This window comes from Eleutherodactylus coqui, chromosome 1 (genome assembly GCF_035609145.1).
Source record: "Eleutherodactylus coqui strain aEleCoq1 chromosome 1, aEleCoq1.hap1, whole genome shotgun sequence".
NCBI classification, from domain to species: domain Eukaryota; kingdom Metazoa; phylum Chordata; class Amphibia; order Anura; family Eleutherodactylidae; genus Eleutherodactylus; species Eleutherodactylus coqui.
Window position 1 is genome coordinate 3,098,758 of NC_089837.1, and position 18,515 is coordinate 3,117,272.

Genomic DNA, 18,515 nt, shown 5'->3' on the forward strand with positions numbered 1-18,515 from the left:
GATATATACATATACTTGGGGGGTTGATCATATTAATTATTCATGTCAGATTTACGATGCGCTCGTGTCAGAGTGGATTTAGGTCATCGTTGGATTTGAGACATGTGGTAATGTCCACTAATAGGCTTTGGCAGCGGTTATGTATGTGCAGGGGGAGCCGGATATGCGATGCGATCGGGCTCTAATAGCGATGTGTACTTACATCATGAATTGATTGCATGCGCATGCGCACAGAGCGTTATGCCGATAATATGTGTGTCTTTTATATTCTATGGGAGTAATGCAGGGGATGACCACAGCGGGCTCCGTGTTGGATGTGTTTCATTCTGAAGAGTGACTGGGTGATTACATAGAGGAATCCCGCGGTAGTCTCGCGGGATCTCTAGCCGGAGAGGTCTAACAGCTGTCTGTGACGTCTCGGTGGGAGGTCCCGTGGTCATCTCGCGGGATCCCGGGCGGGAGCGCTGACGTGGAAGGACTGCGACCGGACCGGCAACTGAGGATGAGACGCCCAGCATGACACCCTTACCTTTAACGTTGTTGATTACTCTGCACCAGGGGTAGGAATTGTATACACCCAATGTGAATGCTTTGCTTTTAAATGTATTTTGTAAAGGGAATTGTGATTGGTGAAGGTGGAGCCATGGGGGGTATTTAAAGTGGGCTTGCACATGTATGTATTAGGACTTGACAAAGACTCTCAGCAGAGAGTTGAAACGTTGTTTCTGTGGGGCAATAAAGATTTTTATTTTATTGAAAATCCCTGGAGTGCTGCTCTCTCAAATCTTTATGCTGTTTAAACGAAGGTCCAGGATCCAGGACCTTGAATTGAGCGCGCACTGGTTATGAGGACGGTCCTCCCTTACATACCATAAGGTAAAGAGTGTGCTGTGATCCATTCAACATTTTTGGATAGCTAATATTATGGATCCAGGATCGCGAGCATCTCAAGAGGATTCCTCTATGTCTAATCGACCAGTTGGGGAGCCTGGTAAGCCCAGAGTGTTCTCATACACTGTAGATGATGCGGCCCGCATCATTGGACGCTCAGAAAAGGACAATACCTTGTTTAGTACACCTGATGTTAAGGTCCACCTGCGCAAGTATGAATCTACCACTAAGCACCTCATTGCCTTGAAATTGCATTCCACAACATTGCGGGAATATTACCTGGCACAGAGAATTCCCAGAGGTCTACGACCGCATACTCGCCCTACGTTATTTGCGGACAATGAAGCTTTTCTGGAGAAGTTTGTATGTATTGCAAATAAATTTGCATTTGATTTAATTTTGCTCAACTTGGAGTTTTTGCAGGACGAGATAATGAAAACCACGACTACCATTACGACTATGGAACAAGAAATTCGCACTATGCTGTCGGAGTCAGAATTGAACAGCTGTCTGGAGAGAATTAAAAATTCTTCACAGCGGTACAAGAATGAGGTTGAGCATACGAAACGTAATAAATGGTCCAGGGACGAACAGGACTATGTATCTGGTAAAGTATACAATTGGCAAAGTGGCCCCAATACTCAGTCTGGCAACAATTTGGCCAGGAAGAAGTTTAGACAGAGAAGACCAAGATGGGGTAAATCCCAATTTGGATGGTCCTCAGCGGGATCTGAGTCGGCCGAAGAGATGGGTCTATCCTCCTCCACGGTGGAGCCTTTTTTAGGGCAACGACCCCCGAGAGGGGCCGGTACCACGCTTCGAACAGGAGAAGGAGTCGGGGGGGAAGGAAGCACGACCGCTCCCGGAAGAGACCCCAGGACGATACAAACTCGGTCGGGATCCAAAACCAGGAGATAAGTGAGGTACCTGTAGTGAATATCTCTGCTAAACCTCTTTCTGTGATACAAGAACGTGCCCTGTCGAAGGGCCTCTCATTTGTCCCTGTGGGTGACACGGAATGGTTTGACATTGACATTAGCGTTAGACAATTTGTGAGACGTTTGAGATTATGTACACAATTTTCAACTACTGAGAGCGATCAAAGCTCTAATGTGTCGGGTGGTAATGATGACATATGTTTTTCTTCTAAAAATGTTGGCCTGCGGAATCCGAGTAAGTACCAACCACCAGGGGGTAATTCCTCTGTTGATGCATACTCACGATTGATTAATCATGATATTGCGAGTATAAGAGCACGACGGAGTAAACACAAGGCACAGTCCAATATGAGTAGAACTGAGTGGCAGTCTATTAGGTCACTCAGTAAAGACGAATCAGTAACTATCCGCCCTGCGGATAAAGGAGGAGCTATTGTTATCATGGACACCCAGTATTATCATCAAGAGCTGGAGACACAATTGTCCGATTCTATGGTTTATGAGATATTGCCATCAGATCCAACCAATGAAGCCAGGCAGGGACTGAGATTGGTTCTGGACAGGGCTAAAAATCAGGGTTTAATAGATCAACAATTGTTTGATTTTTTATGTCCAGAATACCCGATTATGGCTAAAATATATACGTTACCTAAGATCCACAAGGATGTACAACATCCCCCGGGACGACCTATCGTTTCGGGTAGGGGGTCCTTATTTAATAATGTTTCTCGTTTTCTGGACAAAGTTCTAAGACGGTATGCCATGGAGGCTGCATCATACATCAAGGATACTTCGGATTTTCTCTGTAAATTGGCTTCTATTACCATTAGGGAGGAAGCCATTTTGGCGTCTTTTGACGTGTCCTCTTTATACACGATCATTAAACATGATATTGGTATAGCCTCTGTGGAATACTATCTATCCAGATCCACCTTGTCTGTGGAGTGTGTGGACTTTGTCCTTACATTGTTGACGTTGGTTTTATCCAACAATTGTTTTTTGTATCAGAACCGATTTTATCGGCAATTGCAAGGGACTGCGATGGGGTCCAACATGGCCCCATCGTATGCCAACATCTACATGCGCCATATGGAGGAGATGCGTCTCTGTACCTCCCCATCCTGGGCCTTTGCCCAGGTATGGTGGAGGTACATTGACGACATCTTCCTCATATGGAATGGCTCAAGGGAGCAATTGGACATCTTTCATAGGGAATTGAATGATTTTCTTCCTGAATTAAAATTCACGCTTGTGGCTTCAGATACATCCATACAGTTTTTGGATGTCCTGATTATGAAGCAGGGGACCCACTTGAAGACGGATTTGTACATCAAACCAACGGATCGGAATAATCTATTACATTACTCCAGCTGCCACCCGCCGGCCATGATTAAGTCCTTACCCTGGAGCCAGATGCTCAGGGTCCGGCGGGTGGTTAGCGATGAATTCTTTGATGAAAGGTTGGAGTTGATGTACAACAAATTCGTCTCTAGGGGGTACCCACATGAGTTGCTGGATGAACAGACACACAGGGTTAGACAGATTGAACGAGCGTCTATTCTTAGTCCGTCGATCAGAACCAAGAAGGTAATGAAACGGATTCCATTTGTGTCCACTTTTGGGACACATAGTAAGAAAATTCAACATGTGCTGAGAAAACACTGGCATGTTCTTGCAAACTGTCACCCTGAAATTGTGGAGTTCTCATGTCCTTCTATGATGGCCTACAAACGGGCACGGAATTTGAGGGACTGTTTAGTCCGTACATCTGTTGCTCCTATTTCCGGTCCCATACAAAGGACATTGGCACCGGTTAAGAGGGGCAACTTTCCGTGCCTGGGTTGTGCGTCTTGTCACAACATGGTGAAGGGGGACAGTTTTGTGCACCCTAGATCTGGAAAGAGATATCGCGTACGTGGATGGTACAGTTGCTGGTCAGCTTTCGTCGTGTATCTGGTCTGTTGCCCCTGCGGCCTTCAGTATGTGGGGCAAACCACTACGGAGGTTCGCAACGCATGTCAAATCATAAAAGCAATATCAGGACAAACAAATTGGATCTTCCCATTCCCCGACATTTTGATGAACACAACCATACCATCAGCCAATTCCGCTTTATGGTAATAGACTCGGTTGATAAGGATATTAGGGGAGGAAATAGGGAACAGAAATTAAAACTGTTGGAGGCTAAATGGATTTTTAGATTGGATTCCCTGACCCCCAATGGATTAAATGTGGAATACAATCCATTATTATATCTCAATTAGTGGGCATTGTGATATTTTCGGTGCTTTGTGATTCGTACTTGCATTTTATTTTTAATCACAACATTTCACTAATTATGTTATGTGTTTGTTTTTTTTCAGATCACATTGGGTGATACAGTCTACCTATCCCGTGCATCATAAAAGATCATTTGATAAAACAAATATAATAAATTATTGAGCAGTTGGAATGATGGTGTGGTGTCATGCTTTTGTTCTTTTGTATTGGTCATTCAGGTGTTATTGCAGCTGTTAGAAATGATCGATAGTTGTAATAGCTGCACTGATATATACATATACTTGGGGGGTTGATCATATTAATTATTCATGTCAGATTTACGATGCGCTCGTGTCAGAGTGGATTTAGGTCATCGTTGGATTTGAGACATGTGGTAATGTCCACTAATAGGCTTTGGCAGCGGTTATGTATGTGCAGGGGGAGCCGGATATGCGATGCGATCGGGCTCTAATAGCGATGTGTACTTACATCATGAATTGATTGCATGCGCATGCGCACAGAGCGTTATGCCGATAATATGTGTGTCTTTTATATTCTATGGGAGTAATGCAGGGGATGACCACAGCGGGCTCCGTGTTGGATGTGTTTCATTCTGAAGAGTGACTGGGTGATTACATAGAGGAATCCCGCGGTAGTCTCGCGGGATCTCTAGCCGGAGAGGTCTAACAGCTGTCTGTGACGTCTCGGTGGGAGGTCCCGTGGTCATCTCGCGGGATCCCGGGCGGGAGCGCTGACGTGGAAGGACTGCGACCGGACCGGCAACTGAGGATGAGACGCCCAGCATGACACCCTTACCTTTAACGTTGTTGATTACTCTGCACCAGGGGTAGGAATTGTATACACCCAATGTGAATGCTTTGCTTTTAAATGTATTTTGTAAAGGGAATTGTGATTGGTGAAGGTGGAGCCATGGGGGGTATTTAAAGTGGGCTTGCACATGTATGTATTAGGACTTGACAAAGACTCTCAGCAGAGAGTTGAAACGTTGTTTCTGTGGGGCAATAAAGATTTTTATTTTATTGAAAATCCCTGGAGTGCTGCTCTCTCAAATCTTTATGCTGTTTAAACGAAGGTCCAGGATCCAGGACCTTGAATTGAGCGCGCACTGGTTATGAGGACGGTCCTCCCTTACATACCATAAGGTAAAGAGTGTGCTGTGATCCATTCAACATTTTTGGATGCATACCTAATCTAACGATTTTGAGTAATAGTTTGTTCACGGGTCCACAACACACACAAGATCGCAACGCATATAACGGGAAATCCAACCCAGACATAACTATAATGATTTCATCATAACAGTTCCTGGGAGTCTGTCTGCTCAGAATATGTCATTTTCATGGAGTGAGGAGGCTGGAAAGAAGGAGGAGCAGCCAGAGGATTCAGAGTTGCAGTCCCTAGGCCAGGAGTAGTGGACTGCACAGAAGACTGGGTGGTCGATACATTGCTGGACGCGTTTTCTGCCATCCACGACAGGACCTGCTCGCACTGCTCTGTTTGTAATAAAGGTCTACCACGCAGACCCATAAATTGTGATATGAATCTGGGGAGCCCAAAAACTTGCCTCTCTCTTAATCCCTCAGCAACCGGCTGTGATTCACCCCGCCCAGGAACTCGGCCTGTGCCCACACCCTCACCTGGATGCCCGTGTCCGGGTCCACGTCCTCGACCCTTACCCCTACTCCTCATCATGGCGGATTAAGGATAGAGCAGGGCCCAAATAAATTACCCCACTGTAGAGCGCTGACAACTGTGGCTTAATTCGCCGCACACAGAGACTTGTAGGTAGCGGAGGCTCTATGCTGTGACTTGAAAAAATTAACCCGCTTTCTTACGCTGATACCTAGGGGTAATTTACTGCTCACAGAGACTTGGAGATAATAGAGGCTGTCTGGAGTGGGAGAAGACTCTAAAGCCAGTGGATAGTGCTGGTTACTGCGGCGATCTCAACCCCACCAAGGAAAGGGTATTGTGAGACGCTCTGCACAGCGGCAGAGCTGAAATACTCTGCAGTGGCCTAGGAAATATTAGAGTACTGTTTCGCGGTGAGACCTCTGTCTAATGCACTGTAGACTGAGAACGGTATAACTGAAATGGTTTGCAGTGGCCTAGGGAATATTAGTGTACTGTTTCATGATGAGACCTCAGTCTAATGCACTGCAGACACAGAACGGTATAACTGAAAGGCTGTGCACAGGCCTACATGCATAAAAAAATAAGGGTGCACTACTGCTCCCAGCCAGACACAACTATAATGCACATGGTGAGGAGTAGCCCTAAAAAGGACCATTGGGGTTCTTGTAGACAGGATCCTGACGGTAAAACTTTCCCTTTCTCAGCAGCTCTGTCCCTTAACTCTGTGTAATGCACTGCAGACAGAAAGCGGTATAACTGAAATGGTTTGCAGTAAGCTAGGAAATATTAGAGTTCTGTTTCACTGCGCGATCTAAGTGTAATGCACTGCAGACTGAGAACGCTATAACTGAAAGGCTGTGCACAGGGCTACATGCGTAAAAAAAAAAGTGTGCACTACTGCTCCCAGCCATCCACTACTGTAATGCACACGATAAGGAGTAGCCCTAAGGAGGACCGTTGGGGTTCTTGAACACAGGATCCTACTCTAACACTTTCCCTATCTCAGCAGCTCTTTCCCTCAACTCTGCCTAATGCACAGCAGACAGAGAATGCTGTAGCTGTAATGCTCTGCAGAGAGAGAGATGCTTATAAAAATGGTGCACTACTGCTCCCAGCAAGCCACAACTGTAATGCACACGATAAGGAGTAGACCTCAGAAGGACCGTTGGGGTTTTTGAAGACAGGATCCTACACTAACACTGTCCCTATATCAGCATCAGCACTTTCCCCAACTACTGCCAGCATGCGTCTGAGGCGAGCCGCGATTGGGACCAGTTTAAGTACTCGGCGGTCACCTGATTGGCCCAGCCACTCACTACTGTGGGGTGGGATAGGGCTGGCACGTCACAGGAGGAAGTAGTAATGCCTTCCCCGCATGTTTATTGCCTAGAAAATGGCGCTAAACATGCGGGGAAGGGAAATGCAATTGACTCGAGTACCGCGTGGTGTTCGTCTCGAGTAACGAGTATCTCGAGTACCCTAATACTCAAACGAGTAGCAAGCTCGGAAGAGCATGCTCGCTCATCTCTACTGGACATCATACTTTCTATTGTTCTGCTTTACACAATAAAGCTCAATGCACTAGGCTCATGTGAGCACTGTGGTAACATCACAGTAAGGGCTCATGTCCACGGGCAAAATATGATTTAAGATCCGCAGCGGATCTCCCGCATGCGGATCCGCATCCCATAGGGATGCATTGACCACCCGCGGGTAGATAAATACCCGCGGATCGTCAATAAAAGGGATTTAAAAAAAAATGGAGCATGGAAAAATCCGGACCATGCTCCATTTTCGTGCGGGTCTCCCGCGGGGACGGCTCCCGCGGGCTTCTATTGAAGCCTATGGAAGCCGTCCGGATCCGCGGGAGACCTAAAATAGGAATTTAAAGTATTTACCATCCGGCGCGGGCGGGGAAGGTCAGCTGTTCCTCACGGCCGCATCTTCCTTGCTTCGGCTCGGCGGATGTGCCCGGCGCATGCGCGCGGCACGTCGGCGACGTGCCGGCGACGTGCCGCCGGCGTCAGGAATTCATCCGCCGGCCGAAAATGAAGATCCGGCCGTGAGGAACAGCTGATCTTCTCCGCCCGCGCCGGATGGTAAATACTTTTAAATTCTTATTTTCGGCGCTCATGTCCGCGGGGCAGGAGGGACCCGCTGCAGATTCTACATGTAGAATCTGCAGCGGATCTGATTTTCCCCGTGGACATGAGGCCTTAATGTCTCTTGTTCTTTCTCATGACCATTGATAATTTAGACACATGAAAGAACTCAGATGATGGTAGCCTTATTGCCAATTCTAAATTTAAAGTACTCCAACAGTTTCTTAGTGAAGTATGTGGGCAGATTAAGAAATCTAGTGAATTGCTAAATACAAGCCGGAGGCCAAGCACCTGTAAATTAAAACCTGTGGTAAGCAACAAAACTTGTTAGAACTTTTATTGCTGCTTAGCTTATGTCGTAGCACAATTCATGAATTCAGCCTATTTAAGTTACTTCTCTGATGCATATATCGAGTGCTGTTCCCCTCCCTGAGCTATGTTACAGAGAAAACAACTTCAGCTGAAATGTAGTTACTGATTTCATTAACCCTGTGTGCCCTGACAGACAGACTGCTAGAATAGGGAGACATTTCTTGTCTGGTAAAACTGGGTCATAAGAGAGAGCCTACGTTTGAGGTTGAATAATTAGTCATGTTTTTAATTGTGTAAGACTGCAAGTGTATAACCTGTACAAATGAATGTAACACATTATTAGATTGACCTATTATTAGATTGTTCCGGATAAATGTACATTGTGTCAAAGGTTGCCGTCTCATACTGGTCATTTTGTGTTTCTTCAGTCTAAGAGCTACCCAATTGCTGCATTGGAGTGTGAGACTCCACCAATAGATTGAAAGACTTCAGGGAAGTTTCTGTCAAATAGCCATTTGACATTGTGGAAGGGATTCTGAATTAGCAGATTAAAAGACTTCAGGGAAGTGTCTGTCAAGTAATCAAGTGAAATCTGTTATAATTCCATTACTTGCCTAGAAAGAGTTTCATTTTTTACAATGTCTTCAAGAAATGAAGAACATTCAAGTGGGAGGGCTGTGCTTTAGCCACAGAGCGTTATTAGAAACTGTATACTTAGGATCTTGTTATTTAATCATTATTAATGCGGGTGTAATTTTTGTGAATTTGAGTGCGTGTGAAGAGCCCATATATGTTGTTTGTTATCTGTCTCTAGAAGTTATATGGTTCATGTGTACCATTGGACGGCTGAGCATAGACTAGGAGACAACAGCCCAATGGCTCAGCTCTTTCTCTAGCCAATCAGAGAGCTAAGGAGGAACTAAAGTTAAATAAATCATTATCATGTTCTGGAAACTTCAGAAAAGAGACAGTTGGTGTAGTGACAGTTAAGAAGTCAGCAGGCTTAAGGGACATAATATCTCAGGGCCTGACCAGTCATTCCCTGCATAGGATGATTGAAGGTTAAAAAGGGACAAAGTGCTGGCTGATACTATCTCAGGGCCCTGGTGAGGAAACCCAGTGAATCCGTATGGAAGCAGATATTAAGGCAATAACACCAAGCGCCAGCACCTTCAGACAGGGCAATGAAAGACTGGATTGTGAAAGAACGTTGACCCTTATCTCCACCTGAAAGTTGAATAAACATGACTTATATGTTACTCTTCCTGATTCCTTGGACTCTCTTCTCGAGGGGACCACCACACTACACCACGACATAACACAGGGATCAGAAGCCAGCTGGTACCATCAGTCACCAAAATTTTACTGTGATGTGTCCAGGTGGGAGCTATAACACAACCACCATCGTGATTCCAACCTCCCAGCCCCGGGACATTACAGTATGTTCTCTTTCCGTTTCTACTTGTTTTCCTTTTCCAGAGAAAGCAAAAAGAAGTGTGGTGGCTCAGTCATTAGCACTGTTGCCATGCAGTGCTGGAGTTCTAGGTTCAAAACCGACCTAGGACAATATTGGCATGCAGTTTTACATCGTCCAACCAAAATGGATTACTCAGTCCAGACCTGAGAATCCTGAAACTTATGACTTTGAGGTTAAGAAGTCACTGTTAGCTAAGAAAGGTTTTTTTTGTTTTGTTTTTAGACATTTTTGGCACTACTTGCAGCCAAAAAAGCCTTCAACCATTAAGGCCTATGGCAGAACTTGGAGGATTTTTGCTTTGGTTTCTTCACAACTCAGTTTCCTCCACTCTAGTTCCTGCAAATCTATAGTTACTTCTAAGTGGTTTCCTAAAAGACTGATACTGAATACTCTTAAGGACCAGTTTTCAGCCATAAATCCATTTTGGAGTATGCTGAGCCATACATAAGACTCCTTTCTCAGTGCCTTATTATCCAGACTATCCCATATCCCCTTTCTGAGGTCTCATCTGATAATATCAAACAGGAGATCCACTTACTGTACCTGCCTTCTCTCTAGACCCATAGAATGAAGAGTAAGAAAAGCTTCACCTTCCTAATGTTAGATGAGTCGATACCACTAAACTTGACAAAACCAAAGATGTCAGGAGTTCTGATATCCTTATTGTCCAGTTACAAAGTACTAACAAGGGGAAGAAAAAGCAATTTTCCTCTGGTGGGGTGAAGTATGTATGCACCCCTCACAATGATATTCCTAAAATAGTCTCCCTTTTCTGGAGAAACATGAGAGCCGCCTCTATTCCACATCTACATCATAAGTGGAGACAACCCTGTGCTCTCATGAGATCTACAGAGCGGTGACTCGGGCCTTATCTTTTACACTTAATAACCGCTACAGGCAGGAAGTAGCTGCTTTAGGAGACGGCGCCTCTGGCAGGCAACTGCTTGGTACTGCAGCTTCTCCCATACCCTATGTCTTGTGCTGCCGGTCCTGATAGAGATCACACTGTTACTTGTAATCTTCCTTTCCTGTGAAGGCTCCACAACAAGTTCTACTGCTGCTCCTATCAGGAACGGTTTCTGCCTCCGGAGGGATTTCTATTCCTGATAATCTGATTAATTGCTTAACTGCTCTTGTTTTCTCTTCTGTCCGAGGAAGCGGGAGGAAAAACAAATCCATCTGTATTGTGCTGCCAAGGATCCAAAGAAAGGACAATCACAGGTAAGAACCTCCTCCGATTGTCGGCTACACGGTTCTACTGCTATCCATCCCATCTATAATATGCTGTATACTGTCCTGTATACTGTCCTCACAGGAGGTCCATCTATAACATGCTGTATACTGTCTCCACAGGAGGTCCAACTATAATATGCTGTATACTGCCCTGTAGACTGTCCCCACAGGAGGTCCATCTATAATATGCTGTATGCTTCCCTATATACTGTTCCCACAGGAGGTCCATCTATAATATGTGTTGCGTCCTAAGAACGTGCAACCTCAATAACATAAATCAAAGGCACAACTGTGCAAAAGGAAACAAAAACTAAAGGGGAAAGCTCTTCCTATCGTCCCCTAACCCGGGAGGGGACCCTGCCTACTCGGTAGACCGACCGCGCTGATAAGTGCGAGCCTGCACTCGAACCTGGGCCACTAACCAGTCCCTAACTGGGAGCCCTAGCGCAAAACAAAAGGAGAACAAAACCAAACCAAACAGCAAAGAACTTAGCTTATCCAGCAGAGCTTCCACCACACTGTGTTGCTCCGTCTTTGTCCAACATAGAACTGCAGTGAATCATTGACCAGCACTGGAGTAACAGTTAGCACTGCTTAAATAGGAGCAAAGCTACTTAGCACCAGGTGCGGACTGACATTAATCTTGCAACCTCCACAGCTCTCAGTTCCAGGAGAGGTAGGAATGCTGCTAAACCCTGGTCTGGCCTGAAGGCACGGTGGGAACCTCAGAACGGCTGCAACAATATGCTGTATACTGTCCCCACAGGATGTCCATGTATAATACGCTGTATACTGTCCCTACAGGAGGTCCATCTATAATACGCTGTATACTGCCCAGTATACTGTCCCCACTGGACGTCCATCGATAATATACTGTATACTGCCCTCACAGGAGGTCCATCTATAATATGCTGTATACTTCCCTATATACTGTCCCCACAGGAGATCCATCTATAATACACTGTATACCGCCCTGTATACTGTCCCCACAGGAGGTCCATCTATAATACACTATATACTGTCCTGTATACTGTCCCCACAGAAGGTCCATCTTTTAGAATGAGGACAATTAAAATAATAAATAGGAACTTCCAGCATAACGCTGATGAGCGGGGTTGCCCTTTTTGGGGTGCTTGCTCTGCAGTGGAGGAGGATTCAGGTGTCTATAGCGCCAGCAGCATTCATCCCCTATGTAATAAGAACTTGGATTGGTTAGAGAGGGGTTATTTTTCGCTGTTTTTATATATTTGAAGGAAGAATTAAGAGTTATATTTCACAAGGAGACTTTTATTCAGTGATTTGTACAGTAATAAGAAGGCTCATGGGAACAATTCAGGGTCGCTGCTCTGGGAGTAAACCAGGATCTTCTCTTCTTCCTTCTATCCACAATACTTCTCCTCCATGGATTGCGCTCACAGGTCACCTCAGGTACATTGAGTTTGGGTGTTTGGCAGATCCGGGCTGATTCAGAAATAATCTCTCTTACTGGATATTTTTACTGTCTGTGAATAACTGGTGGGTTACATTTTTTTCTGTGAACTAGAATCTGGTTTCTTCTCTGTGTGAATTCTCTGAGCAGTTTCAAAATTTGATTTAAATATAAAACATTTTCCACATATAGATCAAAAAGGCTTCTCTCCTGTGTGACTTCTCAGATGATTAGCCAGATCCGGTATACTTGAAAAACATTTCTCATATTTTGCTCATGAATATTTGTTTCTCTTCCGTGTGATTTTTCAGATGTCTATTAAGATGTGATTTATTTATAAAAGTTTTCCCACATTCTGGACATAAATACGCCCTCTCTCCTGTGTGAGTTTTCTGATGATCTGTAAGTTTGCCTTTAGTAACAAACCCTCTCCCACATTCTGTACATGAATACGGCTTCTCTCCTGTGTGATTTCTTTGATGTTTAATAAGATCTGATTTATTTGTAAAACATTTCTCACATTCTAAACAAGAAAACGGCTTCTCTCCTGTGTGAGTTCTCTCATGTATAACAAGGCTTGGTTTACTTCTAAAGCTTTTCCCACATTCTGAACATGTAAATGGTTTCTCACCTGTATGAATTCTCTCATGTATAACAAAGTTTGATTTACTCCGAAAGGACTCTCCACAGTCTGAACATGTAAATGGTTTCTCTCCTGTGTGAATTCCCTCATGTGCAGCAAGGTGGGATTTACTTGCAAAGCATTTCCCACATTCTGAACATGAATATGTCTTTTTTTCCTGTTTCTGTCCTGTGTGATTTCTCTGATGTGTATTAAGACCAGACTGATTTATAAAAGTTCTCCCACATTCTTCACATGTATACAAGCTCTTCCCTGTGTGAGTTTTTTGATGATCTGTAAGTTTGGCCTTAGTAATGAATCCTTTCCCACATTCTGAACAAGAATACGCTTTCTCGCCTGTGTGATATTTTTGATGTCTAACAAGGTCTGATTTATTTGTAAAACATTTTCCACATTCTGAGCAGGAAAACGGCTTCTCTCCTGTGTGAATTCTCTCATGTATAATAAGGCTTGCTTTTCTTCCAAAGCTTCTCCCACATTCTGAACATGTAAATGGTTTATCTCCTGTGTGAATTCTCTCTTGTACAGCAAGTTGTGATTTATTTGCAAAGCATTCCCCACATTCTGGACATGGATACAGCTTCTTTTTTGTGTGAATTTGTATATTTGGGTAAAGGTGGGACCTGTCCGCACCTATGGTAACCATCTGTGATTGGTCAGGAAAAGGTTCCTCATGATTAGGGGGATTATATGATGGATCTGTACTGTGAAGTCCTGGAGTTACATTAATGATAATGAGGTTTTCTTCTGAAGAGCGCTGCACGATATCTTCATCTTCTACTTTATAATTTACTGATAACATGAACTTTCCCTCAGAAATCGTACTGGGAGATTCTGAAAGAATAAAAAATGGATTTCAGGATTTTTTCATCCAATTTACAAATGTATCACATTCCTATTAGGCGGAAGCATGCGTGTAGCTTTTGATGCTGTCTTTTTTTTGTCTGGAAGTAGATAGAGGAGGAGGGAGAAGTTATCCATTTATATTTGCATTCAGGACACTTAGCATAATCACTTCCTGACTGCATCATTAAGTATACATACGTCCCGAACGGTGATTGAAGAGGGCGCAGGAGCCAAGTCAACTGTCCATCCAGTGGCTAGCAGCTGTTTTTGACAGCTTACAGCTGCTGGAAACTTTTACAATCAGAGTTAGCTTTGATCACGTCAGTTAATTATTTATTGATGCCACAGTGAAAACTGAACACATGTCTAAACAGCTAGATAGTAAGGAGGACTCCCCTCCAGCGCCCCGGTGGCCTTCCTCCCCTCGAGATACAATTGTGGGGTGCTCATAGGTTATGATGGTAGCCCAGAGGCTATTGAAGACTTTCAGTGCTGTAATGCGTGCACACCGATTAACCCTTTCCAATCCAGTGTTGGCCTCATCAGCTCCAATCCTGTCCTGCATACTGTCACATAATATAGAGAACAGCCTCTGACATCGGAGCGCTGTCCTGCATACTGCTGGAAACATGTGTCGGCCGACTTCAGAGTTATGCAGGGAAATCTTAATGTCAGACGAGGACCAACACTGGATTGGTAAGGGTTAATTCTCAAAAAACTGCTAACAAAATCATCATTACATCATTTTTATGTATTTCTGTTGAGTAACTGTAAGGCCTCGTTCACATGACCCTTGTTTTGCAAGCATCCATGCTGGGCAAAACACAGCACTGCACGGATCTTCAGAAAAACATGTGAACGAAGCTCTGTGCCAATTGCTGAGTGCAACCATTATGAATGGGTGAGCGCTGTCTGTGATTGGTTGAGCGCTGTGACCAAACACAGGTAGCACTTAGCTGTGATTCACTGAATGGCTGAGCGCTCAGCCATTCAGACACAGACCTTTCAGCAGGTGGGGATTTTAACCCTTTCCAATCCAATTTGTATCCTGGTTTTCCTAGGGGGCTTACTCTTTTTCTGCTGTTATACAATGGCGCTATCTGCTGGCTAAAGCCAGTACTGCATGAGGTGACACTTTGGATAGGCTCCAACAGCAGAGAGGCTGGCAATATACAGGAAGAGAACCCCGATGGGTGTCTTCCAACATCGGAGCTGTACAGCCCTAAATCATAATGTCTTCAGAGGTCAGACAGTGGATTGGAAAGGGTTAAATCCCCGTTTGCTGAAGGAGCTTCAGAGCAGTGCAGGGGGACGCACCTGAGCCCCGACAGCAGCAGAGAGGTGAGTATATATATTTTTTATTTTTGTTTACTCATGCTAGGGATGATTTTCAGGCTTATATTTAAAGCCCTTCCCTAAAATTCACTGCAGGGGTTGCCGGCAGCCCATTGCTTTCTATGGGGCCGCCAGCAGCAGCGGTGACCCCATTGAAAGCAATGGGAGAACATCGCAACCCTCTGCCACAACTGTGACAGTGCTGTCACAGTGTCCAGTGATGAGGGGACTCCCCGCGGGGAATATTTACACACAACATAGACCTTCCCTGTGAACACGTGTCCTATCTTTTGAAGTTGTGCGTTTGCACACCTGGAAAACATGGACATGTGAACACATTACAGGAAACCAATGGTTCCAATAGATGCCCGGTTTTGTGTAAACATAAACACGCTAGTCTGAATGAGGCCTGAGGAATCCACAAATAAATAAGAGCTGATGAAAGTGCAGGTGGCAGGGACAGTGGACTGGAAAAGGTTAAGTCTTGTTTGTGGCAGTGCTTAATAGGCAACATTCAAAATTACTATATAGCATATAGTACATGGTACAAGCGATCAAGTCCTCATGTAATGAAGTTCAAGTTCTCTATGGGGACTAAAAAATGAAGAAGAGCTTAAATAAACCTAAATCAGTGACAAAAAAACAAGAAATATTAAGTTAAAAAAAAACTTTTTACAATATAAATTAAAACAATGAAAAAAATCCACAAATTTGGTATCACCGTGTTTGTAAAAGTCCAGAGTATCAACATACTGCATGAAAAACTAAATCAGCGCCTACTATGTCATGATGGTTTCAGTATTCGTGAATACAGAGGGCACTCACCTGGTGCCCCGAGAGTCCACCGGCACCCTCCATCCACGTTCGTCTATCACACCTCCCCGGATCACCGGAGAGTCGTCAGTGGGTTAACAGCCTTTGGATCGGCTGTCATATGAAGCACCATATAAAAACAAAAAAGCCCCCGCGCCCGCAGACTCCAGGGATTCAGGGAAGGACACAGCGGTCCGTACAATATAATTTTATTTTATTTGCCATATCAAATGCCAGGCGTTTCGGCGATATTAATCCCCCTTTTGAAGCATAACAGTTAAACATTTTCACCTTACATTCATATAAAATCTTTATCTCCCATCTTCATGCAGACGCCGCTGGCGGCGGCCATCTTGTGATCACGTGTGGATGCACCTCATCACCATGTCACGTGCATAGCACGTCATTCTCTCAAGTCATGTGATAAGTCTCTTTACTACTTCGCTTTGCTATTACCTGCTCGGTATAGGTTCTTGTCTATCCATTATTACGCATTTATGTTCTTTACAATCAATTGTTCTGTTTGTTATAAAAACTATCTATTAGCATTTTTTTTGTACAAAACGGCTTTGTTATAAATCCATTTTTCTAAATAATACGCAGATTTAGCCCAACTATTTTCTAACCCAATATTGTCCATATTTTACCATAGATGGTCTAAAATATTTCTAACAGTTATTGCCGATTGCTAAAGCATATAATATCCAGATCTGATTTCGGATTAAGAATCTATAAAATACATTTCATAAATACGACTAAAACATTGATACTTCTTTCTTGACCTCATTATTACCATTACTTATGCATATAGTAGAGCCAAGCAAGAAGGAGAGAAGCAGCAAGACCCGTGTAACTAGGGCTGAAACGTTGTGGGCACAAGAAAGACAACTCTTTGAGGTAATTCCCTGGAGTGCTGCTTCTCTCCAGGATGGTGGTGGGCGGGCACCGCGATACTAAGGACAAACCTTCCCTCCAATACAAGGTGATGTGTGTGCCGTGACAGGTTGGGGATTATCCATTACTTATGCATATGATATCCATCTTCTATATTATACCATTAATACTCTAACATGTAGGACATATGACACTAAACAATTCGTATACCTCATTAGTTGGACCTTTAAAATATGTTCTCGTTAAAATTCTACAATTCTCAATTAATGTAAAAAAAGACTCGTTTATAATGCTTAAAATATTATATATGGCAAATTTCATTTAAACCGGATGGATAGAGGGTTTTACGTCTTGGTTGGTTAATGGATCTACCATATATCTGTTCAAGAGGAGTCATTTTTAATGATTTGGATTGGCAGTTGTGTTTTCCTGCCTAGTGTCTGGAGACACTGTGCTTATAACCACGCTTGATATTACATTTATGATTGGCTGTACGGGTGCACAACGCATTTTCCCACAGCTGCATTCTAAAAGGTATATTACTAGAGATGAGCGAACGTACTCGGTAAGGCTGATTTCGCAATCGAGCACCGCGATTTTCAAGTACTTCACTACTCGGGTGAAAAGATTCGGGGGGCGCCGGGGGTGAGCGGGGGGTTGCAGAGGGGAGTGGGGGGAAGAGGGAGAGAGAGAGAGCTCCCCCCCTGTTCCGCGCTGCTACCCCCCGCTCCACCTCGCCTCCCCCCGCTCACCCCCGGCGCCCCCCGAATCTTTTCACCCGAGTAGTGAAGTACTTGAAAATCGCGGTGCTCGATTGTGAAATCGGCCTTACCGAGTACGTTCGCTCTATATATTATATATTTACTGTCACAATCTACCCTATGTTTGTATTCTCTGATGACCTCGTCACCCTCTAGGTTTGACCTGCACCATCCCCTTTGATGTTTCATATGTGCACAGCCTTTACATCGGCCTTTATTACCCTTACATCCACCTTGGTGAATCCTTTACCTGGATGGCACTCGATCTTCCCTTTTTAGTTCGGCTTTAGGAGGCCAATTATACTCTGCAGGGATTTATTCTCTGGGGAGATTCTCTAACGAGGTTTGTGACAACGGATCACGTAATACTGTGTTTAGTATACACCTTATATCACTTCTCTAATTTGGTTCTGTTCCTTTTGAATGAATCCTTTTATTTTCCGTTTTACTGTTTTCTATCAGAGGGTTGGGTTTAAGATCTCCCTCTTTTAAGACTCTATTATGGGCCGCATCAATTAGTGGTTTAGGATAATTTTTCTCTAAAAACCTATTTTTTTACATTTTTGACTGTTCTAGGTAATCGGAGGTTTTGGTACAGTTGCGTCCAATCCGTTTATATTGGCCATAGGGGATGTTTAACTTCCAATGTCTAGCGTGGCAGCTGGTGAAATCGCTGTAGCTGATACTATCCACCTTCTTTAATGTGCGTGGTGCTTGTATTTTGTTATTTTCGTGATTTAATATTAACTTATGTTTATCTACATTAACTGTAAATTTTAGATTATAGTCATTTATTAAGATTTCTCACAAACTGCTGGAGCTCCCCTTCATCCCCGTCCCGGATTATAATATCTATGAACCTCCTGTGCAGGATGACCCTACTGTCCATAAATCGATCTTCTTCAAATGTTCCAACATAAAGATTA

The 18,515-nt window shown here is 44.0% G+C and overlaps 2 protein-coding genes across 2 annotated transcripts in view; both read right to left on the reverse strand.

Annotated features, from left to right (window-relative positions):
- The window catches only part of LOC136617321 (uncharacterized), a 177,770-nt gene that overhangs the window by 64,964 nt on the left and 94,291 nt on the right, over nt 1-18,515 (reverse strand). The window lies entirely within an intron of this gene.
- LOC136617574 (gastrula zinc finger protein XlCGF57.1-like) overlaps nt 12,145-18,515 on the reverse strand; it is a 103,554-nt gene continuing 97,183 nt past the window's right edge. Inside the window, exon 4 of the mRNA XM_066594270.1 lies at nt 12,145-13,774. Within this exon, the coding sequence (XP_066450367.1) occupies nt 12,561-13,774 (1,214 nt within the window). The 3' untranslated portion in view covers nt 12,145-12,560. The remainder of the gene's footprint in view (nt 13,775-18,515) is intronic.